The sequence below is a fragment of the Myotis nattereri genome (genome assembly GCF_964212035.1).
Source record: "Myotis nattereri genome assembly, chromosome: 4".
Lineage (NCBI taxonomy): Eukaryota > Metazoa > Chordata > Mammalia > Chiroptera > Vespertilionidae > Myotis > Myotis nattereri.
Window position 1 is genome coordinate 44,199,507 of NC_138079.1, and position 26,932 is coordinate 44,226,438.

At 33.7% G+C, this 26,932-nt stretch overlaps 1 protein-coding gene across 26 annotated transcripts in view; it reads right to left on the reverse strand.

Moving 5' to 3' along the window:
- The window catches only part of SSBP2 (single stranded DNA binding protein 2), a 221,293-nt gene that overhangs the window by 38,477 nt on the left and 155,884 nt on the right, over positions 1-26,932 (reverse strand). For 17 of the 26 annotated variants that reach the window (XM_081089459.1, XM_081089462.1, XM_081089445.1 and 14 more), the window contains 3 exons: positions 16,484-16,543; positions 4,359-4,425; positions 3,994-4,064 (listed from right to left, as the gene is read on the reverse strand). In XM_081089459.1, coding sequence (XP_080945585.1) covers positions 3,994-4,064; positions 4,359-4,425; positions 16,484-16,543 — 198 coding nt within the window. The remainder of the gene's footprint in view (positions 1-3,993; positions 4,065-4,358; positions 4,426-16,483; positions 16,544-26,932) is intronic. The other 9 variants (XM_081089441.1, XM_081089450.1, XM_081089440.1 and 6 more) reach the window with 1 other exon arrangement.

The window sequence follows — 26,932 nt, forward strand, 5'->3', positions numbered from 1 at the left end:
CAGGCTGACGCTCTATCCACTGAGCCAAACAGGTTAGGGCGAAGACCTGTGTTTTACAGTATCAAGGAAAACATCAGTCTTCCTCATAGCTCTGGACACAGAAAGACACCCTCTGCCCCATTTCCTCTGATCCTCTTTCTACATGTGTGATCTTGGACCAGTGATCCTCCCAATGATCCGTTACACCTTAATTTCCTTATCTATATAGAGTGATAATGTCTTTTCCCTTGTATGCTTGTGGGAGGATAAAATGAGATCATATAAACACCTATGATAGTGCTTGGTATATTAAAAGCATGATACCTGGTGCTCCAAAATTATAGCTGCTATTTTTTGTCACCATTAATAAGGGACCAACTTTAAATGAGTTCTCATCAGCTTCCTTGAGCTCTCAAGCCTAACAGAAGTACTTAGCTTCTTTATGTAATGACTCCCTGATAGAGTATGCATATTTCCTTTCTACATTGTTTTTCTGCTGCGTAATAGTTTTTCTTTATGTTTCTGCTCCTCCTGCTAAACAGCGAGCACCTTTTACTCCTCTTTGTATACCCAGTGCTCAAGTGTCACAGGAAGAAAGAAATCATTCAACATATAATTTGATAGATTTATAAAATATTTACATTTTGTGATTAATTTGAAGCAAAAAGAAAACAGGAATATAAGAAAGAATAACAACTAGCTTTCCAAGTGGTATCAACAAAGGCAGAATAGAAAGAGCTAATTTAGAATCGCTGAATTTTAAAGTTGATGGCAGCTATACACTTCCATCTGGTTAATCTCACTCTCAATGCAATGTTCCTGACAAAATGGCTCTTCAGACTCTGCTTGGAAAGTTTACAGAGTTTTTCCATGATTGGGCAGTTTAATTTCTAGAAATTTCTCCCTTATCCTGAACTAAATTCTACCTCCCATCTTATATTTGAAAATACAGAAATCCGTTTACTCTCTTTTTACATGACAGCCCATCACGTATTTCCATCTTACCATTTTTCCACCTCAAATATCTGAGTTGGAAATCATAGTATGTTTTCATTTGTATGTAAATCAGTTAGCCTTTAAATTTCTAGAAGAACTAGAAATAGTTGGGTATTGTTGATGAATTTTTCTGTTCATTACATGGCACCTGCTGAGTATAAGAACACAGACAAGCTAAGTATTTCTTAGCACAAAAGTAAAAAATGACTTCAAATTTTGGTATTAGGAAAGTGATTTTTCTTGATTAAATAGATAATTTTGCTTTTCTATTAAAAAGATAGTGATATCATTTTAAAAAATCATGTGTTACCACTGAACTTTTAATTTAAAATAGATTAATAGGTGGGAAAAATATGCCAGGATTTAGAGCAAACTTTTATTTCTCCATCCATGCAATAAATATTAATCACATGTTTACTATTGTCCTAGGGGTGTACTTTACCTAAATCAGCAGTGTATAAGAATCACTAAACAATATATAATTCTTTGTTCTAGTAATTAAATTGTTCCAATAGGTAACTATTATCCCTCTTCACCACACTGATCTAAAGCTCAAAAAATAATGGCAATAGTACCTATAATAAGAACAAGATGTATATTTTGTTTGTGCATAAAGCCAGAAACAACATTATGCTTCTATAATTCAACTACAAAAAAAGCAGGTGCATTCCACTCTTAGGTGGCATCTGTATGATTAAATGTCTGTTATGAAAGTTGTTTTCCTATTTTCTTTAAAGAAACACAACTAACCTTTACTACACATTTCACAGTTTATAATGCCTATGTTTTATATAGCAGGTGTTATGAGTAAATACCTCACAAGAATTCCCCATTCCAAATGATTTTTACCTCGCTTTTCATCTATTATTCATTCATATGATTCCTGTTTTCATTTAAGTAAATGAAAATTTACTTTTTTTACAAAATGAGTGTAGGTTTTTCTGGCTTCTTAGGTAAACTCACACAAAACACTTCATTTCCCTCAAATTATACAGAATTAGATAGCAAGGATACCAATCCAAATGGAAGAAATAAACTACTTTCTTTGGGTTTGAATATGCAAAGAAAGATTCACACTTATATGATAAACTTATTAAAACTCATTAATAAGAGATTACTAACCATAAATATGCTATCTTACATTGAATTTTTTACTTGTAACAAAACATACAGTTATTTTTATTTTTTTTATTTTATTTTTTAAAAAATATATTTATTGATTTTTTACAGAGAGGAAGGGAGAGAGATAGAGAGTTGGAAACATCGATGAGAGAGAAACATCGATCAGCTGCCTCCTGCACATCTCCTACTGGGGATGTGCCCGCAACCCAGGTACATGCCCTTGACCGGAATCGAACCTGGGACCTTTCAGTCTGCAGGCCGATGCTCTATCCACTGAGCCAAACTGGTTTTGGCCATACAGTTATTTTTAAACCAAAACATAGACCGGTATGCTTTTTATTTCAAACACTGCAAAATAGACTCTTAAGTCAGACTCTAGTTTTCAAACTATTAAAAATATTGGTCTAGGAATGACAAAAGTTTAAAGAGCAGCTATCTGAAAAGTAAGTGAACTGAATTAAGTCTGATTAAATTATAGGCATGCAGTTTTGATGTGTCTTTAAAATATAGCTTTTATGGAAATCTTTTGGAAAAAAAGCCTTTACATTCTATGTAGCCAAATTGGTTGGTTTAGTTCATTAAATACTTAGTTTATTAAAAACTTCTGTATATTCAATCAATGAAATATCCTATAGATTTTATGAATTCTAATTACTATTAATAGCTTAATGATGGTTGGTCACAAATTATTATTGCTAACATGAGTAGGAACAGGGAAAATAATTTAAATATTGAAATCAGATTTTTATAAGATCTTAAGAAAGCACATAAAGACTGAGCCTAAATGAAAGAAATTTTTTTTCTGACTGAATATCTCACATATATTTAATTTAATGAAAGAAATTATTCTTTCCTGAGTATCTCACTATCTCATAGTATTTTTCCCCATGTAATACGGTATTTCTGAAAAATTAGGTTATATGAACTTCATGTTTCAATACAGTTCAATCATTTATTACTGTATATTGGTTAAAAACTCCTGGGTGTTAGATTCTAAATCTCTGACTCCTTTGGCCACACAACAAAATCTTAAGTTTTAAAAGTAGATACATGAAACAATTCTGAAAACTGTCACTAATAATGTTTTTCTTGAAAAGGACAAATAAAATAAATTAATTCATTCTTTTAACCAGTGTTATGACATGCTAACCTCTGACCCATGAGGTAGAAATTTTAAATTCTGGATTTGGATTAGTTTCTTTGAAATATAACATTATAAAATTAATTTCTACCCCATGCAGTTTTTACAAGGAAGACAAAAAAGATATTTCAGCCAAAATAAATAATATCCTGGAACAGCATACTTAAGAAATGTCACCAACAGCTAGGATAGATTTGACCTCAGTGTATACTTCTGGGAAATTTTGATAGAGAAATGGGCTAACATCTGATGTTTACTGATAGCACTATGCTTGTTCAGCAAGACAAATTTCCAATGGTTATTTCTAAATGATTCTCTATTATTTCCATGTTCTATAAAGAAATATGGTAGTATAAAATAGTCAATGACATCCTCCCAAAGACAGAGAAATACTTTATATTGTTTATTTTATTTAATATTTTTAACCACTTAATTTATATGGCTGCTATCTTTTATAACAATTTTCTATAAATTTTAATATATTTCCTCAATATAACTAATAAAGGGCAATAGTTATCTTTTTATAATAATTACTATTATGTATTTTCTTAAATGTACTGAATGCATATGTGACAGCACCTGTAAATATGGTTTGCTGCTACATCAATTTAGATGTTACAGATATTATATTCTCAAGAGCCTAACAACTGTATTATATCAAGCCTTTAAGACATACAACAAAAGCCAGGAAATAACATAGTTTGTTTATATAAAATAAAGGCAAAAAACTCAGCGTTTACTTTGTGATTATTTACCTGTGGTCCTAAGGGCACCATTCCTCTTGGAGGAGTCATTCTCTGCATTGGCCCACCCATATTTGGATGTCCTAAAATAAAAGTAGGGAGGCATTAGCTAGGAAATGAGCATGGGTGCCAAACCAGAGGCTAGGAGTCTCCTCTCTGCGTGGTGCTTAATTATTCTGTTTCTTATGTTATCACTGCCTTCATCATTATGCATAATTAAGACTTAGCTAAAAATATAAATCACTTGGCCATGCCATCTGCAAAAATGCAACTGGTATAATTATGGAAGATTTGTTCAAATGAAAAATTCCTTAAAAGAATAAAAGATTTCCTTTGAGATTCTGCACATCTATTTCACTTTTACTTTAAACAGTCACCTTGTTGTCGAGTTGGGTCCATTCCACTGGGAAGTAATGGCTGACTTCCTGGGACACCTCCAAGTGCCTAGCATTTTTAGTAAAAACAAAATAAAAAGCAATATTTTAAATATTTATAAAACAAGGGCTTTAACAAGTCTCTTTTAAAATTCCTATAATTACAGAATGCATTTGATTATTTCACAAGATTTGTTATATTTCACATTCATTTATAAACCTTATAGGTCTATAAACCTAATATAAGTTCTTAGTTCTAAAATATCCTGGCAAGCAAAATAAGCATTTTGGGGGAACAAATATCTAGGCAAAAAGTTGTCCCACATTTTTCAAAGAAGTATAATGCCTTTGCTCCAAATTAATTTACTAAGGGTACTGAGATAAGTAATTTTGCTTCTTAAATATAAGCTCTATTTCTACAGATTCTTTTACTCATTTGGGATTGCAAGAGCAGCAGGACTAAAATGCCAAGGGGCTAATGAATATTTTTTTGGAGTCACATTTTCCCTAAGAAACTATTAATAAAAATAATATTCCAATTAAGTTCACACAATTTGGCTGCATCGAAAAGGACAACTAGAACGGAAGAAGATGGAGGTTAACAGACAGAGCTTATTTATGCAGGTGCAAAGCAGGACACATACTGAACTGCAAGTTTCCATAGTTGTCTGAGCAGCTGTTAGAGCTGAACAAAGCTGTAAGCGATTTAAACCCATTGATCTTATGAAGTATATACGTATACATATATATACATAATCCTGACAATTGGCAAGATTTTACAAAGATTCATTCATTTAACTTTAAGCAGGATAAATCTTATCCAATTACTTATAATTTCAAAAGAATTTAATATTAAAGAATTTATATATGTAGATCAGAACTCTTTACTTAACAATCACTTAGGATACAGTAGAGAGCTGTCATTTCTCAAGCCATTTTATAATTACTTGAATTTTTTTTGCTTACAAGCACACTCAATATATATTTATTGAATTCCTGCTTAACCTTTCCAGCCTAATTTCTTTCCATTGCTACACTGACATTCTAATTTTTAGTCATACCAAATTTCTTTCCATTTTTTTCAATTCATGCAATCAACAATAATGTCTAATTGTCAATCATAAAAAATAAAATAAGAACTAAAACTAGACTCTCTCCTCTCAAGGTGCTCACAGACTCTAACGTGCCTATTGCTGACATATTTTCGATCCCAGATTCGGGATCACTTCCTAACAAAATTCTTTCCTACAAACACAGTCTGGTGTAAGTTTTCCTTCTATTTGCTTTAAAATATGTGTAATTGTTTTTAAAGTTCAAACTTACAGAAAAATTGCACAATTGGTATAAAGATTTCCACACACCCTGACACCAATTGCTCAATTGTTGACATTTCACCACATTTGCCCCATCGCCCTTTCTCCTTCTTTCTCTATGCTTTTATCCTAAGTCTTTTCGGAACCAAGTGGGAGCAAGTCACAAATATTGTCTCCATCACACCAAAGTACTGCAGAATATAATTTCTAAACATGGATATTCTCCTATATGACCACAGCACAACTTCTCAAGACAGGAAATCCACAGATACAATACTACTGTCCAAGCCACAGACTTCATGCAAATTTTGCCATTTGTCTAAAAAATGTTTCTTTTTTCTTTCTGGGACCAGGACCTCAATGAACACATGTTGCATTTAGTTGTCATATTTCTTCATGCGCTTCTAAGCAGTGTAATTCCTTAGCCTTTCCCTATCATGTCCTCACCAGTTTTAAAGAGGATGAATATTAAAATTCTACAGGAGGATCTGATGTCTCTTCATGACCTCCTAGGCTAAGGTAATGTTGTTTTTACCAGGAGCATCACAGAAATGGGGTGATGCTCTTCTTAGTGATTACTTTAGAGAGCACATGTGGTTGACTGACCACTAATAGTGATACTGACTTTTAAAAAATATATATTTTAATTGATTTCATAGAGGGAGAGGGAGAGACAGAAACATCAATGATGAGAGAAAATCACTGATCGGCTGCCTCCTGCACGACCCCACTGGGCATCAAGCCTGCATCGGGGGGCTTACGCCCTGACCTGGAAACAAACCATGATCTCCTGGCTCATAGGTCGACGCTCAACCACTGACCCATATTGTTGACTTTTATCACCTGATTGTGTTGGTCTCTGCCATGATTCTACACTATAAGATCATTATGTTTCCTCTTTGTAATTGATTACTTTTAGTATTAGAGCTATTCCAAGATTGTCAATATTCTACTCCTCATTAATCATTTATCAACGCACCAGCTTAGCATCCACTGACAACTCCTAAGCACTATGATAGTTGCCAAATACATTCTTTCTAGGCTTATAAATTGGTATCCCAACTGTAAGGAAGACCTTTCATTTTCTTATTTATTTAGTATAGACTTATTGATTCCTATTATATTCAATGTGTTCTAATCGAGTCATCACTTTAATATTCATAAATGCTCATCATATTTTCAGCATTTCCTTACTGGCAAAAGATGTTCCAGGTTAATCTCATACTTTTTCTGGCCTAGTTCTGGAATCAATCTTTTCTCCAAAGGGCTCTGATTCCTCCCAGTGAAGAACGGTGTATAGGCATCCAGACATGGGTTCTCAAGGGTGCATTATTAGTTGGGTGCACTGCTTTTAGGTCCCCTCAGTAGACTCTGAGCTTAAAAATCTACATATGTATGTGCATATGCACACATATCTACATCTATGACTAATATCCCTCCTCTTTGTATGGTGTATATACATACCAAAAATTCATACTAACACCAATTCAACACTTGCAATTCTAATCCAAAACCTTAGATCCTTAGATTTTTAGCCTTTTACCTTTCTATGTTTCTATTTTCTTTCTTTTTTAAACATATTTTTTATTGATTAAGATATGTCCTTATCCCCACATTATCCCCTACCCCCACCACTCATGCCCTCAGGCTCCCCCCGCCTCCCGTTGTCCATGTCCTTCGGTTAGGCCTATATGCTTGCATATAGGTCCTTTGGTTGATCTCTCCCCCTTACCCCAACCCTCCCCTACCTTCCCTCCAAGGCCCGACAGTCCAATCAATGCCTCTCCGTCTCTGGACAGTCCTTGTTCTTCAGTTTATGTTGTTCATTATATTCCACAAATGAGTGAGATCATGTGGTATTTATCCCTTAAAGAATATCCTTTAGCATTTCATATAATCCTGGTTTGGTGGTGATGAACTCCTTTAGCTTTTTCTTGTCTGTGAAGCTCTTTATCTGACCTTCAATTCTACATGATAGCTTTGCTGGGTAGAGTAATCTTGGTTGTAGGTTCTTGCTATTCATCACTTTGAATATTTCTTGCCACTCCCTTCTGGCCTGCAAAGTTTCTGTTGAGAAATCAGCTGACAGTTGTATGGGTACTCCCTTGAAGGCAACTGTTTTTCTCTTGCTGCTTTTAAGATTCTCTCTTTGTCCTTAGCACCTGGCATCTTAATTATGATGTGTCTTGGTGTGGTCCTCTTTGGATTCCTTTTGTTTGGGGTTCTCTGCGCTTCCTGGACTTGTAAGTCTATTTCTTTCATCAGGTAGGGGAAGTTTTCTGTCATGATTTCTTCCAATAGGTTTTCAGTATCTTGCTCTCTCTCTTCTTCTGGCACCCCGATAATTTGGATGTTGGTACGTTTGAAGTTGTCCCAGAGGCTCCTTACACTATCTTCATATTTTTGGATTCTTTTTTCGTTTTGCTTTTCCAGATGGGTGTTTTTTGCTTCTTCGTATTTCAGATCTTTGACTTAATTCTTGGGATCCTCTAGTCTGCTGTTGGATCCCTATATATTATTTTTAATTTCAGTCAGTGTATGTTTAATTTCTGACTGGTCCTTTTCCATCTTTTTGGCCTTCTCATTAAGATCCTTGAAGGTCTCACTAAGTTCCTCGGAGGTCTCACTAAGTTCCTCGGAGGTTTGTAGAAGATTCTTGAGTAGCCTTATAACTGTGGTTTTGAACTCTATGTCCTCCATTAGTTTGCTATCCTTCATTTCTTTCATTTTTGACATGCTTCTTTGTCTCCGCATTTTTGGCTGACTGCGAGGACCCTCTGTGTCTATAGTGGAAGAATTGCTGTGCTGGAGACACCCTATGCGGTAGGACTTGCTTCGGTGGGGCTTTGGTGCTCACTGAGTAAATCTAGTATCTGACCCGAAGTACCCTGGCTCCTGGATCTTCAAGTCAACCACTGTGTGAGTCAACCCAGCAGGAGCAACAGCGATATCAACAGATTTCTCCTCTTTGTTTGGAGTTTGGAAGTTTTGGAGCTCTCTGATTCAGCTGCAGTTTGTTAGGCTGCAAAAGCACAGGTGTCTCCTTTGTGCCGCCAAGCACAACTTGGGAGGGGATGTAAATTGAGTGGGGTGGGGTCTCATAGAGTCCCCAGGGCAGAGCAAACAGCAATGGTGTCCTCAGCGACTCTGTGACTCAGACTCCACACGCCCCCACAGCAACTATGATCCCTGCGAGCAGCTCTGTGAGAAAGTCACCCTTGCTTTCCGACCCGCTGCAAGACAGTCCTGTTTCTCCCGGTAGGAGCCTGGGACCCTAGTATCTCGCCATAAATGAGTTCAGTGCGTTCGAGAGCTTGTATCCCCTTCCAATTGAAAAAAAAAAACGTGCACCAAGGTGCAGCAGCCTTGTGAGCACCTCTGTACCTTTGTTCTTGGTGCCTCTACCTCCTACTCGGTCTCAGTGTGCTTTTTTCTTTCCTTCTAGTTGTAGAACTTCCACTCGGTCAGCTTTCCCATGGTTCTGGATGATAGCTGTTTTGTCTTATAGTTGTGGTTTTAATGTTGTTGTGGGGGGCAGCACGTACAGGTTTGTACCTTATGCCGCCATCTTGGTCCACCCCCCACCCCCGTTTCTATTTTCTCCAACAGTGAGAAACCAACTTTAATTATCTTCAATATATTTTTTTCTTCTTCAATATTTTTTTACTTGTTTGCTTAATCAATGTGTTTATTTGTTCAATAAAACCAATCTCACAACCATAACGGCCATTTGTTCTTTTTGCTATGTCTGTGTGATTCCCCCACCTCCCTGCTTTTGTGGGATCTTATACCTCACTTTCATAGAACTTAACTATGATCATAGCTTGTTTTCTTCTCTATAGCTCCAAAAGAGTATAAGCTCTGAGAGAGTATGGAACCCATTTGTGCCTCTGGGCTCAGAATAACCAATATTTATTTAAGGAATAGGGTTTAAATTGGACAATTTTAGGAATCATCAGTGATAAAATCATAAGAATGGAATAGACTTCAAAGAGAAGGACAAAACGATCAAATATATAATTATTTAGAAATACCAAAGAGAGATAAAAAAGGAAACTAAAAGTGAATAGGTATGAAATTAAGAGGGGGACCAAGACCAACATTTCAGAAAGCATGAGGGGAGTTTCAAGAAGGAAGAAGTGGCCAACTCTGTCAAAAGTTATAAAGAAGCGAAATAAGTCAGACAGAAAGGTCAAGAATCATATGATTTCACTCATATGGGGGATATAAAACTGAAAACAACAAATGAACATACAAGAAAAGCAAACCACAGTATGGTGGTTACCAGAGGGGAGGGAGTTTGGGGGCAAGTAAAGGTTAAAAGGGGTCAAATATATGAGGATGAAAGAACATTCAACTCTGGATGGTGAACACACAATGTAATATGCAGATAATGTATCATAGAATTGTACATTTGAAACCTATATAACTTTATTAATCAATGTCACCCCAATATACTTAATAAAAAGAGACATTTTTAGACAAAAAATGAATTAGGAGCACAGACTATACATGACTAATCAACATATAACATTTTCAGTTGTGAGTTTGAAGTTCTTGCTTTTGTAAGTCTCTAAGTGGTTAATTTTATACTCTGGACTTTGATTCTGAATTTCTAAATCTCACTGGACATGCCATGTTTTATCACAGGAAACCATTTTCTTCCAAATTCTACTTTCTGTTGTTTATCTTGGACTATCAGAACAATTGACAAGTCTTTCTCTGTTTTTAGTCATCATTTAAAAAATATAACATAATCTTACAGCAATCTTGGTCAATGTCATTCATGTCTTTCAAAAGCCTGTCTTTTAGAATAAGCAAAATCTTTAACTTTTAAAACACTTTTATCAGTCCTGGAATGACAGACAAGGGCATCAACGGCATAATTGCTGCATTCTTTAAACCATTAGTATCAGGGGAAAAACAAATTTATAAATCTTGTTATCATTTTCATATTTTTTAACATGTTAAATGAACTCCATTCAGATTTGTTTAGTAAAATATTTTGGCATATATTATTCGGTCTATAAAAGATCTTCACTCTGACAGACAAAATAATGCTCATGATGGAGGTGTTTAATAATAACCAGCATAATATTAACAACAATGGACACTTGTGAGGTGGTATATTTGTGTCAGGAATTGTGTTAAGCTCTTTATATTTATTATTTCATTCAGTGCTTACAACAATACTATGAGGCTATTATTAATTCTTTTTTATTATGAGAATCTGAGCTTTAATACATTAGTAATCTGTTTATTTGTCTATAGTTATACTATTGTTAAGTAGCAAAACCAGGGCTTCAAATCAGATCAACATACTCCAAAAGTTTTAAATGATAAGCTTTAAATTCTAGAATTTAAAAAGGATTAAATAATACAAAATTTATTAAAACAGAAATACTTAAATGAAAGAATTTCTTTTTAAAAATATTTTTTATTCATTTTGAGAGGGAGAAAGGGGGAGAAAGAGAGAAACATCTATGTGAAAGCGAAACATCCATCAGCTGCCTCCTCCATGCCCCCCCACCAGGGTAGAATTGGCAACCCTTCTGTGCACAAGATGATGCCCAACCAACTGAGCCACACTGGCCAGGGCAGGAATTTCTTGATTCAAACAAGAATTATTTCATTTACAAAGAACATGAAATCAAAGCTAAGCCTCTCTAGTAACTTGAGATTATGGTGTATATTTCCTTGAATATCACCATATAGTCTACTCATAGAGACTAAATATTCAATGATGAGGGAAAACATTTATTAATTTTAAAAGTTTTATGATATAATTCAGTTAACAGTTTTAATGTACCCAAATTTTTAATGGACCTCCTCAATTATTTGAAAAGAAATAGAATAATATAACCAAGAAAATTTAGAACTAGAAGGGATTTTAGAAATACCTGAATCCACTCTCATTTGACTGGTAAAAAATACCAAGACCCAGGTTAAGTGACTTGCTCCAAAATGACTTGCTGGGCATTGCTAGCATTTGCACCTAAAATGCTTAACACAATTAAGGTCCTTTCAAAAACATCATTGTCTTTTTAAATTTTTTTATAAAAAGGCAGTATGAATCGAAAAGATATTGAAGTACAGAAATATTATCGTCAGTGTAGCAAGATATTTGTCTCTAAAGCACAAGTCATCGTTTGATATATTATTTTTCTTTTTTCTATATCTCAGTTTAGCCCTTTGCCACATGTGGCTATTGAAAATAATTAAAATGACTAACTTAAATTTTTTGTTCTCAGTCACTCTGGCCACATATCAAGTGCTCACAGGTGCTCAGAGCACTGAAGCTACTGCATCTGACAGTGCAGACTCAGAACATTTCCATCATCCCAGGCAGGGCTGCATTAGAATGCCAGGTCCACAGAAGAGAGATTTTCATTAGTTTGTTTACTGATGTGGCCCCGCATCTGAAATTGTGCCTGGCACATAGTATAAACCTCAACAGATATTTGTTGAATGACTGAATATTTCTAAAGGAGATTTTGTACAACTCTATGAAATGTCCAATCAAAAATATGGCAATGCAATTTTTTCCTCATTGGCTTATATCCTAAAAGGATGTAACAAAATAGCTGTAAAAGAACTAGATATGTTTTGAGAAAAATAGTAAAGTAGTAAAAAAAAAAAAAAGCTCTATATAACTGTAACTTAAATTGAGTAAGACTGCACAGCATTCACTATGTAAATTTTTCTTGGTTTGGGAAGGAGAATGAATTTCTTTTTGTCAGACACTGAATTTGTTAATTTCCTTTGTCCTATAATAGTAGAAACTAGTTGGAAATACATATATCCAAGAATATACTCATAATTCAAATTCATAAAGAAATAACACATTTTGCTTTTTTAGATTTCACATAGTAATTTAAATACACTAAGAGTATAATTATCACTAAGAAACAAATAAATAAGGAGATCCCAGTTGATAGAAAGGGATCTTTTTGAACTGGCAAAGAAACTTACTTTATGCTTTCATCATTAACCACTAATTTATGTTAAACACATGGAACATATTTAATTTTTAAAGTTAGAGATTTGCTGTAGTTGTCCTCCTTACAGTTTTAGCTATAAGACTCCCGCTATTTACTCAATGTAGAGCATATTTCTCTTTGCAGTCGAAGTCTGTCTCTTACCTTTTCATATCCTCATTAAATAAAAGTCAAATTCTAAACATGAAAAATGTTACAAAGAAAATTATTGATAAAGGAAATGCTAAATAGCATTTATCCTGGATAAGAGAACTTGTGAAAAAGAGTATGTAAGTATGTAACTTGTTTAAAATACCTTGGTTATATGGGACTATAGTAAATTTATTTTCAGTATAAAAGTAAAGGTCCCACTGATTTTTTTTCCTGCTCAAATGCCTGCTGATTTTTTCTGAAAAGTGATGAAGTAAATCCTTTTTAAGATTTATCTATACTCAGCATCCATTATATTTTCCTTATATTGTAAAAACTATACATTCAATATTAATAAAAGATAAATTAATAAAGGATAAATATTGAATAACCAGACTAATATTTTTTTATAATCACAAATTATTACCTGCTCAATACAAACTTTAAAAATAAAAAAATCATTCATAATTTTACCACTCAGAAATAAAGGATATGGTTCTTGTACTCTTTGTGACAAATGTATGTTTATAGATGGAGGCACATGAGTGGAGGAAATTCGCTGAGTATGTACAGCAAAGCTGTTGTACTATATACATCTTGTGCTTTCTTTTTCACATTTATTAGTAGATCATAAACATTTGATCATATCTATAAATTTAATTCCATAGTATGCCCTTTAATAGGTGTATACTATTCACCATTTAGATATACCATAATTTATTTAACCACTTATCTATTATTGGACAAATATTTTTGAGAGTTTCAGCAAAATAGTTAGACTTTATGTGCTTTTGAATACCCAACTCAGCTTTAAAATATAAAATTGTCAATAGCATTAATTATGTGTTATTTCTATTCACATACCTGTTGACAGAGTTTTAGGAATGGTCAGAAATAGAGTATAAATTCTCAAAATTCCATAGGATCAATAAGTCAATAGTTTATTCTTGGTGTCACTCATTAACAATCTATATTTCTGGTTGCCTTGGTTTTCTCAGCATGGTGTTGAATGAATATTGTGAATTTTTCTGATTAGACATTTTATCTATGAGGAGGATAAAGACCTGCTCTACTCCAGGTTGTGGACACTTCAACACCAATGGCCCATTCTGAAAGCTGAACTAATTCCAGCGTAAAATTGTATAGTAAAAAATGGTTTTTGAACTTAACATCTGTGCTTCATATGTTTTCTCATGTATATTTATTCTTTACCAAATTGCATATTTTTGTAAGTTGACTTTTGTTTCATCATTTTAGAGACTCCTTCATATACTTTTTTGCATAGTGATACTATACCATATTCTAAATACTCAGTCCTATGAATATACAAACAATAAATATATAAACTATTGTGAATTTAGTCCAGAACCATGAAAACCATCTCAGGAGACCTTCTATTAAAATCTATAGTCTAATCATTAAAAATTCTGAAGGATCTGTTTATTAAAGGAATGTCTATTAACATATTTCAAATGAATAGTCAACACCACTAAAGAGGTTAATATTTCACTTTTTATTTTCTTAGGCATAATCTATCAATAAAACAAAATTTCATTAGTTTATGATCACTATAAATGAAGACCAAATAAAAACTATTTAATATATTTGTGTTTTTGTATACATCATTTGAATTAATCACCAAAAACAGTTTTGCCAATATCTACTTTAATGACTACATAATGAAACTGAAGAACCGTTTTGTTGCTTGAAAGGGTCATGCTTCTAAATAGGTTAAACATTTCCTAAAACTGTATGTTTACACTATTAACAGAACTAATATACTTAGAAAATTATTTTTGAAAATAGTATAAATGTAAATTATTATAAATTTGAAAGTTAGATGTTTGAATTAATGAAGTTAACTAAATATTTGTTGTTGGGGGGATGAAAAAGGAGCCACTCACAGAAGAGTACAGTTGTTTTAAAATATCCTTAGGTAAAGATTTTGAAATTCTTGAGGAAAAAGTGCCTGTATCATAACTCTTTATTACCTTTAACTCTTTAATCGCCTCTTTTATAAATCCAGATGTATTATAAACTTTTTCTTTAAAAAACTCTAGATTTACAATTCCACATGCCCACAAACAATCCATTCCTCTTCCTAAAGTGTTTCATGTTGTCAGTGTCTATAGATACAGAGCCTAGCACAGTATCTTATAAATAGCCGCATTTCAACAAGGTCAAATGGATGCAACTCCAATGATTCTGTCAGATTTTCATTATTGATATAGAATATATGAAGTTAAAAATTCTAACAATACACTACTACAAGACATTCACATTTCTTTCAGAATTTCAGGAACCTCTTAGATGTATGTAACATACAAACTCATGGATGGGAAGTCTAAAACACCATGAAGACATCAATAAAAGGTGCAACTTCTTGTCTTTTGAAAAGAAACTTAAAAGACTCAGGCGCCTATTCAAGCAGACAGGCCAATATACACAGGTTCACCCACAGAGAACACAAAACTCCGTATGTTCCAACACTTGGCATCTGTGCACGTCCCTTCCTTATTTCATGCATGTTCCCACAGCCCTATGTTCTGAATGCAAATTCAGTCTGGAGGAGAAAACTCCTCCAGCTGCTAATGTGAGGACTTCCAGCTCTGCTTTAAGGCTGTCCCCAGGGGTGGAAGGGGGTGCTGGCACTCCTTACTGTGCACCAGAAGCAGAGAACCAGCAAACTAGGGCACTTCAAGGACACTGCATAATCTCAGTGAGAGCTGAGAGAGAAGCAGGCTCTGTTGCTATAAAATGTATCAGGAAGCACAACTTTCTTATCTTGTTGGTCAGGAAGGAAAGTGAAAATAAAGCGTAAGAATGAAAAAGAGAACTTATTTTGATAACGGGTATACTTTAAATCTGGGAAAATGCTGAGGTATACAAATAACAGAATTAGAGAAAGTGACAAAACAATTATCTTGACATAACTATTCCATATGGTTAAACATTTCATTTCTTCTTGTGTTATCTGTATCCTAAAATTAAACTATAAACTTCTTGCAAGTAAAAATTACACTTTATTTGCTTCAGCGAATAAATATTTATGATGCTGATTAAAAAAAAAAACTATCCAAGGACAAAAGTTTATAAAATCTCAGAGCTTCTTTTTGGTAAAATGTTGGGAGATCCATTGTTAATTATTTATGAATAAAGCTAACCCTTCTAGAAGCAGCTAATTATATGTCTGGTTTGTCAATTGGGAAAAATTGATGTAAATGTTATAGCCATGATACTGAAAACATATTTGAAAAATAAACCAAAGTATGTGCATAGAAAAGTGTATTGCCATCCTTTAAATGAGAACATAACCAGCATTTATGAAAATTATATATATTTAAAAATTAGGTTCAAAGTACATGGTCGACTCTGAGTCAGCAAACTTTGCAGGTCTCTCTCATGATCACTTGATTTTCCTTTGAAGCCATAGACAATACATAAATGAATTAAGTGTGGCTGTGTTCCAGTGAAACTTCATGTGCAAAACAGTCATCCAACCTATGGGTCATAGTGGCCAACCCTTGAAGTAGATTATATATTACTAGTAGTAGCTTTAAATGGGATAAAGGGTAATTTAATATTTTCATAGGTAAAAAATATTTGTGACATTTTCCAGATATTTATTGATTCTTAAAAAAAACAAACAAATGAATGAACAAAAACTTAAGTAGCACATAAATCTTACCTGGTTAGGTATCCTCAATGGGGGCCTTGGACCTCCAGGGTACCGAGGTGACATAAAAGGCTATTGAAATAAAACAAACAAATAAACAAAACCAACCAAACAAACACATAAAAAAACAGCACACTGTAAAATACGGATCTGAAAATAAACTGCTTTAAAATTTTTTAGAATTATACAAAACATAAATCAATTTACTTCCATATGTGATTGCTTTCAGTAGAATAAATGCTTTGAAGAAAAATTACCATTATATTTTATTTTTCTGTAGCCTATCTGGGAAATTTTCTGAGAAAACTGTAAAAAACACCAAAATGACTAAAGTATAGTAAAACAATTTTTAAATGTGAATTATTATTAAGGTAATGATATCTAATTGGCAAAAAGAATTAAGAAATTCAGGCAATTGAAGCTCAAGGACTTCAGGAAGAGGCTTACTGGCTACATCATTATACAAACTGGGTTCTAAGTATATGCTTCCGACTGAACTATCTTGTTATCAATTTCCTTTAATAATTTTAAAGTTGCCAACTTTCTTCACCCTTTCTTTTGTAGTTCTGTTTAAAATGATAAAAATATTTCTTTTCTAAGAGTCACTGTGGTAAAAAGAGCTTTTGCTTTACTTCATCAAGGGTTTGTTGTGATTCAAAATTGATTATAAATGTTTAAAGTTGAAATTTTTTATATATTTTGAGCCTAGCACATTATGAAGTGTGTACCTTTAACAAAAATTGGTCTCATATTAAAATCCTATTCAACTTATGTTGTTAGATAAATCAGAAACTGCTTAAGATATGTTGACTCTATTAGTCCAAGAACCATCTGAAAAACATCCTAAAAGTATCATTTTAGAGATTAGTCAATGTTGAGTGGAAGGAGAATATTTTTGATCAGTCAGATTTGGGCACCAAAATTTTTGAAGTTATTCCTAAAATTGTTAAAAATTCAATGTTTATTATATTTTTTATAAAATAATTTTGTCTACTTATATCACAATACATAACTTACTTGAATATAAGATTATTCCTTTCATGGAATATAAGCAAATTATCAACTATAAAGTGTTGAATATTATAAAGTAAAATATTAAGAATGAACTAATATAAGTTCATTAAGAATGAACTAATATAAGTCAATTTAACAAAGGCTTGGGTAAGCCAGATTTATAGTACTTTATATAACTAAATCCCACATTTATAATGTATTTTCTAAAAACACTTTTAGAAATTAGGTCTGTAGTTCATGGCTACATATATTTCCCAGGGCTATTTTAAATGTAGCATCTGAAAAATAAAATCCTAACATATTTAGGCTATAAAGCATTTTTAATATTAAATTAGTGCTGTTATGACATAAGCTCTTAATATTCAAACTGATCCTTACATTAAGTTATCTGTTAACCATTTATGTCCTCAACTGCTTACTTCTTGAGGTAATGACACAGCAGCAGAACTCAAAAGAGTTTGTATACTAGCAACTGAGAATATTCTATACAAATATTTGTACTTCACTATTCAGAAGTTAATCTACTTTCAAATATAATTTAAGGTAGTAAAACAAATTTAAATTATTTATGGTAAAATATGAATTTAAGAGATTACCTATAACAATATAAAGTCCATCTACGGACAGACGTGAATACTCCCTACTTTAATAACCTCAGAAGAGTAGGTTCTTCAAAAAAAATCCTTGGCTATGAAATGTGCTTACTCTTTATATTTGGTGCAAAAAAATTTGTTTTAATAGTTTGGGCATCAAATACTTGCATAAAGATGTCATGAGGTGAATCAATATTTTAACTGGAAAAGCCTTCCCCTTGAAAAAGTTATTCCTGTGCGTGCAAAACACATTTGAGTAGAAGTCAAAGCTCTGGATTCTAGCTTTTGCATTCCTACTAATTAACAGAGGGGCCTGAGCCAATAACCTTTCCGCGCTTTAGTTTTTTCAACCTTAAAATGAGTGACTTGGACTAGATGATCTCTAAAGTCCCTTAGAAAAATTAACAAAATAAAACCCATGATTCTGTGTTGATTATTCCCAGCACAACCTTTAAATATAAATATTAGTATATTGTAAATATCTATAAGTATATGAAAAGTGTGGGAATGGGGAGGGGTGGGGGGTGGAGTTAAAAGCATATGCTCCTAAGGCACAAACCACCTTTATTGAGGAGCTGGAAAAACTTATTTCCATTTCCAGAGAAAATGGAAAACCCACTTGAAGAAAAAAATACTCCAACAAACAATTATGCTCTTTGTTCAGAGCAAATGTCAATAGGGAGAATTTTAAAAGCTGTACTTATTGATTAAAAGGTGTGCTAGAGATTAGTTCATTCAACAAATATTTATTAAATACCTATGAAGGCGCTGTTCTAGTGGTTGGACATATCAGTGAATAAAGCAGATAAAGATCACTGTCCTCTGCTTAGGATTTTTCAAGGTTCGCAGTTTTGTAATTAATAGGAGAAAGAATTTTCTGGGAAAATTGTTTTCTACCATCAGTCCACTAATCTGGAACAAATAGAATGTTCTCTTCACCAAATGGCAAGTATCGATGAAAACTCGAAGAAAATATTTCAATCTGGTGCCTTCCCTCAAAAGTCATATTACATCATCCCTAGTTTATAGAGCTATTAAAAAGTTTTCCAAATTGACAAAATTCATGGAGTAAGATTCTTTATATGATAAATAGAGTAGTACAGTTAGCACTGTGACATATGGAAACTACGTTTACAGGCATAAATTCTTGTTTCTATGTTTTTAAGTTGTCTGCCCAGAATGAATGGGATAACTCAAAGTGAATAAAAATATATACAAAGTCAGAAAAATCAATAAATATTTGATGACAAAATGAAAGGAAAGAAGACTAACAGAAATACAAATCAAGTGTCCATCTCATTTCCTCAAAATAGTCTTTTAAAGAACAACACAACATTTATAATCATAATTTACTTCAGCATAAATGTCATTCAATTTTAAAAGATTATTAGTTTCCATTATATCAAGAATTATTCATGGACTTTTACACTTCTGCTTTTCTTACATTCTATTTTCTAAAGAGAGATTTTCCCTTCTTCATTTCCCTTTCTGCCAGTGGGATGTAGTAGTCTCCCTCTTACATGCTCTTCCACAGGCAACTTAGTGTTTTATCTCAATCCCTAAGATCAGAAGCAGCCAGTCCTTCCTCTTTCCCCACACTAGTTGGAGGTAGATTTCTCAGTCCAATTCTTTTCTTCTCTGAAGATCCCAGACCTCCCTCCAAGGGAATGGTTTCATAAATAATTTACCAGTACCCAAATTACAGGTGATAAGAATCATTTTAGGCCCTCACTCGTTACAAGATCAAAGTAGATATCTTACATTGCTCAAATGTTGTTAACATTTTCTAACACTAATAGCTTTTAAAAAACCTATAAATATGATTTATCCACAGCAGAATATTCTCTATTTCTTTAGAATACTCTGTACTCTCCTTTCTCTGCCAAGTAAATTTCTATTAATCCTCCAAGGGCCAGTTTAAATGTCACTGCCTCTTTAAAGAATCTTCCTAGGCTCCTTTCCCTCTACTTCCTTTGCACATTGTTCACACCATGTCATAAAGTACACTGCGGGGAGACATGTGCCTTGATATGCAGAAAACCAACTTCAGAGGAAAGAACACAAAACCGTATCAGGCAGTCATCACCTTAATGTGAGGCGGCAAAATGTAATTTATCTATAAAATTGGTATTTCCTAGATCCTTAAAATTGATGTAGCAATGTATAAATCCCCTTAAATCATATTTTAAATATTCGACATGACTTTAGAAACCCTTTAACTCTTAGTGTTTAAGAACAAGTTGATACAGAAAAATTTTAATCATTAATAAATAAAAGTTTTTAAAAAATACCAATCATTTAACCACTTTCTATATACTATGTTTTATTTTATGAGCATAATTTAGAACGTATCAGTGATGAAGAGAAGAATAACACTAACTTCTTTACAGGGAACAAATGTAGCATTTAGTTTATGCTTCTGAAAATTTAGAAGTCTGAGGTATATTCTAAAGTATATAATTATGCACAATTTATGTAATTCAAAGTAATTTTGAACTTTTTTGAGGACAAAATTATTCATGTGCAATTTGCTTCTAATTTTGAAAAGAATAATGAATAATATCTTTCTAAATGACTAAAAGAAATACACAATTACCAAGTTTAAAAAAATATGAACTTCAAAACAACTTAGCAAATGAACACTCACTTCAAAAATGACTTCTTCATAAAATCCCTTGAAGTTTTACAAGTTCTTTATTGTATAATTATAATAAAATTGGAATTTTATAATTTTATTTGAATATGCCCTTTGACATATTTGTAGAGTAGAAAGTTTTGCTCTGTAGAGTTTAATAGCTTATTTCATGTATAACAGACCAAATTTCTTAACTAGCACTTTAGTTTTCTTACTGCTGTAACATTCTACTGCAGCAATACATTTATAGAATAAAGGCAGGTACACATACCTCATTCTTACAACCAACTGACCACAAATAAATTGTCTGACTTCGCACTTCTTCCTAGGCCTCCCAGCAACTGTGCAACCATTCACTTAATATAGAATTTTTTACCCTGGCTACCACTCAACCATGAAAAGCTGAAGAGGCAGTGGTATTTCAGGTAAGCAAGTTAATTTGCATAGAAAGCACTAATTAGCATGTGATCTGGATTTACTGGAGGAAAAGAAATGTGACAACTGAAATAAATACATTCACTAAGCTTTATCTCTCTTTTCTTGAACATTTTTGGTGGAGCTTTGATAATATATGTAGTTTTAGTAGTCTGTGTTTTGAAAGTCAAATGTCAACAGGGAATAGTAGAAGCTGGGTGGGGAATGGTGGTAAATGGATGTGGTATTATTAGAAGAGTATCATCATTATAATCAAACTGTTCATTATAATGTGATAACTTCTAATGAGGTTTCGAAAGGAAGCAGTTAGCACATTCTGGGAGAGCATGTACAGAGTAGCATTCAATAAATATTTGGTTGGTTCCACAGCTGGCTCATGGACCCAGTGAATGAGCAACATTGATGGAAGACTGTAAAAACCAGCTAAAGATATAATAAAGCTTGGTTCTCGTGTATAAAATCTCACCTGACCAGTTTATTGTCTTGTTAAAAACAGCTAGTATCTATTGATATGATAAACTGTAAGCTACAGTATTGGCATAGTATGCCTGGTTTTCTAGGGAAAATGCTTATAAAATATGTATAGAGGGAGAAGTTCTGCTGGCTTAAGTAGGGTACATTTTATCTCCCAGAGGACCTAGTAAAAGCAGGCAATGAACAAGTGTTGGCGAGACCGAGAAGATACTGAATTACAATTACAATATACATATCAACAGCACAGAAGAGAGCTTACAATACAGATGCGTAATAAGGCCTTCTATTCTATTCTCCTGCTTTCGGGTTTATCTTACTATTTCTGGGGTGCAGAATTTGAAATAATAATCCTTAGGCAGTTTTATAGAGTACTAATATTTAGTCATAACTCTTTGGCAAAAAGAATGTCAGCTTAATTTAGGGATGATTTGGCAAAGAAAGTATGGTACCTTAGTGATCTTTTTCTGAAGCATAGGCCAGCCAGGAAAACTGCTAAGAACTCCGTATAGCAGCTTATCTCACAGTTTGTCTCATAAAGTGCTGTGTTTATACATGAGACAGTCTTTGCAGACTAAACTATCAAAAAGCTATAATTCTTAGGTCTCAGAAACATGTTTTAGCTGAAGGGGAACAAAGTTTGTCACTCCAAAATATACCTCTTTGAAGTATTGATCATTTTAAGCTGGCTATTTTTAAGAAATTGAGACTCAGGAAGAACCTTCGATCTTCTCCCTAACTGCCTAAAAGAGAATTAGATAGAGGACCTGCTCCAGGAAGGGAGCTCTCATAATAGGTAACAATGGGACACAGAGGTAAGTTTAACATGAAGTAGTATGTGATAGGGAGGAATCTAGCAAGGTCCCTGTGATCAAAGTCCTCCGTGTCCCATTGTTAAAGATGGCCCAAACATTTATTTTCCATCTCCATGTGAACTGTGAATTGCCTTCCTCCCTTGTGGAGCCTCAAACCATTACCCCCCCCCCCCGCCCCCCCGCCCCCCGCCCCTTCTCCTTAGCTCAATATGACATATAAAACTCAACTGCCTGGTTTCCTCAGGTCTCATATTGTTATGGAACCCTATATTACATATGTAGTAAATTTGATTTTTTCATCTGTTCATCTGTCTCATGTCAATTTGATTAGACCAGCCAGAAGAACAGGGAAAAGAGGGAAATTTTTCCCTTCCCCCACAGCTTATATATTTTCTTTCCATTAAAAAAAGGCTCAGATTTGAGTAAGAACATTAGACATTTGCTGTCTTCATATCAAATTGTCTTTAGCACATAACCATCTTGACTCCAAAAATCTGTTAGAAAATGATTATTTGCCAAAAATTAATCAGCATTTAGGCAGAAACACAAAATACAAAGTAATATAGAACTTGACAAAATATGGGTTATGTTCAGTAATTCCATTGATTATATAAAGATCAAATATCTAGCTTATTGGTCCTGGGCAGGCATGGCTTTAGACACATTTAATCTTTCTTCTGATATTTCGATGTACTGTTTAAGCAGACAGAAGGGAATAAGACATACTCTATGACAAAAATTATTCTAATATCTTTCAAGGAAAAAAACTCCCAAACATAATTTTAGAAAAGGATAAATATGACAGGTTATGATTATTTACCTATAGTCCTGGAAAATTAATATAAATATATTCACTGTAATATTTATCCAAAAGCATAAACTTAAAAAAACTAAATATTACTTTTTATTCAGTCTGTGTCCATTTTTTTAGTTAATGCACAGTTCTCTTTGCTGTGCATGATTTTCCTATACAGATTTCTATTCTCTATTTTGCTATTCTATATTTCCCTTAGGAGACAATCTTTTTTCTTAAGTGTGTTGTTCTTAAAATCATGTGCTACTGAGAATATTATTTTGAAAAATCATTACAGAATGTTGTGACTTAACATTTCATTTCAGACATCTTATACATAGTAAGAACATTCACATATTTTTATATTTATAATTCGATGAGATGCTTTGTGAGGTTTCTTCATGAGAATTTTTTTCTGTAGAAAAGTAATGAAGCCTAAATTATGCAGCAAATGAATTTTGTCAAAGTTACTTTACAATTTATGTATTTTAATTGGTCTAGTTTCTTTTCTGTTTTTCATGACAATCTCCATCAGACATTACTGACACCCTAGTGAATAAGACACTCTTGATTAACACATTTTAATTCCAACTAGTATTAAACTAATTTAGCTCTCAAAATGACATACTTGTGCTGGCATATTCTGCTGATAAGCATAAATATGTAGTTTATGTCTCATACATCTTAGATATTCTATCATCATCAACACAATTAAAGCAACTCATAAAGTGACTGCAAAATATTAACAGATCCAGTTTCCTAGATGTTATCTTGGCAATTCAGCACTGAGTTATACTTTTGATATGGATTTAGTCTAAGCATCAAAATTGCTAATTTACATTATGGGCCTTTTCAAAAAGATTCTATTTCTGAAGCCTTCATTACTATATGTTAGATACAGGTGTGTGACAGTGGACTTGTGGATTGAGAATGGGGACTGTGCTGGCTGCTGGTCTAATAAAATATGTAAGTTTGATGATATTCTACAAAAACTTTAATATTTTGTTTTAGATTAATTTATACTCACAAACACACACAGACACATTTCTCTGGTGTCCATGGGACAAGTAGCTGGAATCCTATGCTAAGTCAGCTCTGTGCTGCCTCCCGCTGCTGACTGAAGTCACAAGGACAGATCGGCCTTAGTGTATTAAAAAACAATAACACTACGGGTATGAAAAGGAATATTTGAGATTTATCATTTAGGATAAATTATCACTGACTCAACCAAAAAAGAAGTTAAAACGATAATTTTTATAAGCCACTCTTAATTTTTCATTAAAGAATGCAAAAGTGTACCCTTCTTTGTTTTCCTCATTTTATAGTCAGACTTCCATCTAAACTCGTTCCAGATGCAAGTGTGTGAGACAGATCGTTTACCTAAATGTTCCACTGCAAAAGAAAAATGCTATTTTGCCTGATCCTTTGAACATCGTGATATGCTAGGAAAATTTCTACTGATTAAGAGTGCCTTCAAATTCACATGCAATGATAACATTTGTTAAAGAAACTGTCCTATGGGGTTGGTGCTCTGATACAAGTGTCAGATTGTATACAGGAGTGGGAAAAAGTAGATTTACAGTTTTAATACAAATAAATAATACAATAATTAATAAACAATAGAAAGTAAACTCTGTTTCGTGTACTCACAACTGTAAACCTGCTTTTGCTCACCCCTGTATATTTTTACTTTCTTTAGAAATAAAGTGGTACTCTCATATTCACTTGGTTACTTACCTGTAAACATGAAGTCTATACTTGAAATTACTCATGTCTAAACTATATAAAATGGTCTTTCTACAGAACAGAAAGACTTTCTAAATTACTAATGTGCCAAAAAGTCTTTTGAAAGTAGAGTTTACTAATTTGACTAACGTTAAAAAGTATAAAAATAAGCAAGATGAGCGAATTCAACTTGTACAAACTAAAGTTATTTCTCCATCTCCAATTTAAAATATATATTTTTGAATACGAGTGTCTAAAATAGATGTACAAAATAAAACTTATAATACAAATTCAAGTAGAAAAATATTTACAGATGTCAAAGGTGTTTGTAATGTCAGAAATCGTTTATAGGATATAAAAATGACAGAAAACGGTATTCACATTTGGGGGAATTCTAAGTAATCAATTATTTTCACTCCTTCTTGATAAGTATCCTACTATGTACAAAGGACATCTGATTACTCTATTCCCTGGAATTATAACTTGGACTCCAGATTATACCTGATTGCTGGTAGATGGATGACACCTGGCAATAGGCTATCCACACTCTCTTCCCACAGGTGCCAGCAGAGCTGTCCTTCTGCGGGGATGAGCAGTTTACGACAGCTGACACTTCACTCCCAGCAGCATTTCTCTGACCTCTCTGATCTCCCTCCAGCTATTGCCTCATTTCTCTTTCCCTTTAGAGCAAACCTCTTTGAAAGAGTTGGACATACTTGTTGGCTCTAGTTTCTTTCCAGCTTATCCGAGTCCACCTTTATGAGGGTTTCATCCCCTCACTTCGCTGAAACTGCCTTAGCAAGGCCATCAATGACCTTCTTGTTAAAGCCAGTGGTCAACTGTCAGTCCTCAACCAGTTTGGACTGTAGCAGCATTTACACAGCGGATCATTTCTCTTCTCCTTGAAACTTTTTTTTTTTTTTTGGCTTCCAGGACAGCGCTTTGCCTGGTTTTCTTCCAATCTCATGGGCTGCTCCTTCTCATTCTTCTTTGCTGGTTTCTCCTCAGCTCCCTGACTTCCTAACATCAGAGTGCCCGGGATCCTTGTAGAGCTCCTATCTCTATCTATACTCACTATCTTGGTGATGTTATCCAGGCTCACAGCTTTAATTATCACCCATATGCTAACGACTCTCCAAATTACATCTCTAGCCCAAGCCTTAAACATATAACTCCAAACATTGATATCTTGTTCCATATTCAACCTCTTGTGAATATCTAATAGCCATCTTAATCTTAAGTTCAAAATTAAACTTATTTCCCCTCACACCTCCTCTTGAAGTTTTACCTACATGAGAAATGTCAACTCCATATTTCCAGCTGAACAGGCACCCTTGATTTAGCCTTTTCCCTCCTAACACAAGTCCCAACAATCACCAAAATCTGTTAGCTCTAGCTTCATAATATATCTAGAATCCAATCATTTCTTAGCATTGCTACCCTCTTAGTCCAGGCAATAATAATTTCTTGTCAGAATTTTGCAATGACATCCAAACTGGTCTCCCTGTTCCTATCCTTCCCTCCTACAGATTAATCTGGACATAGCAACCATGATAACCCTGTTCAAACCTTCTAATCGGAGTCAAACCCCAAATCCCTACAATGACCTATAAAGACTACCTGATAAGGCTTCCTGTTATCTAACACTTCATATCTAACTCTTCTCCCCAGCTGACACTCCACTTTAGCTACCCAGACCTTCTTGTCCCTGCAAAAAACCAGCCATGCTTTAACTCAGGGGCTTTATGCTTTCCTGTCTCTCAGCCTAGCACAGTCCTCCCAGATATTGACTGCATGCTCCTTCATTTCCTTTGGGTCTTTACTTAAATGGCATCTTCTTGACGAGTTCTCTGGCCACCCTACCCCAAATTTCTGCAAGGCTTCCTACTTTCCTTTTCGGTTTCATTTTTCTCCCTAGCCCTGACCATCATCCAACATATCATATGTTTTAAAGTATTTACTTTGTTTATTGACTGTCTC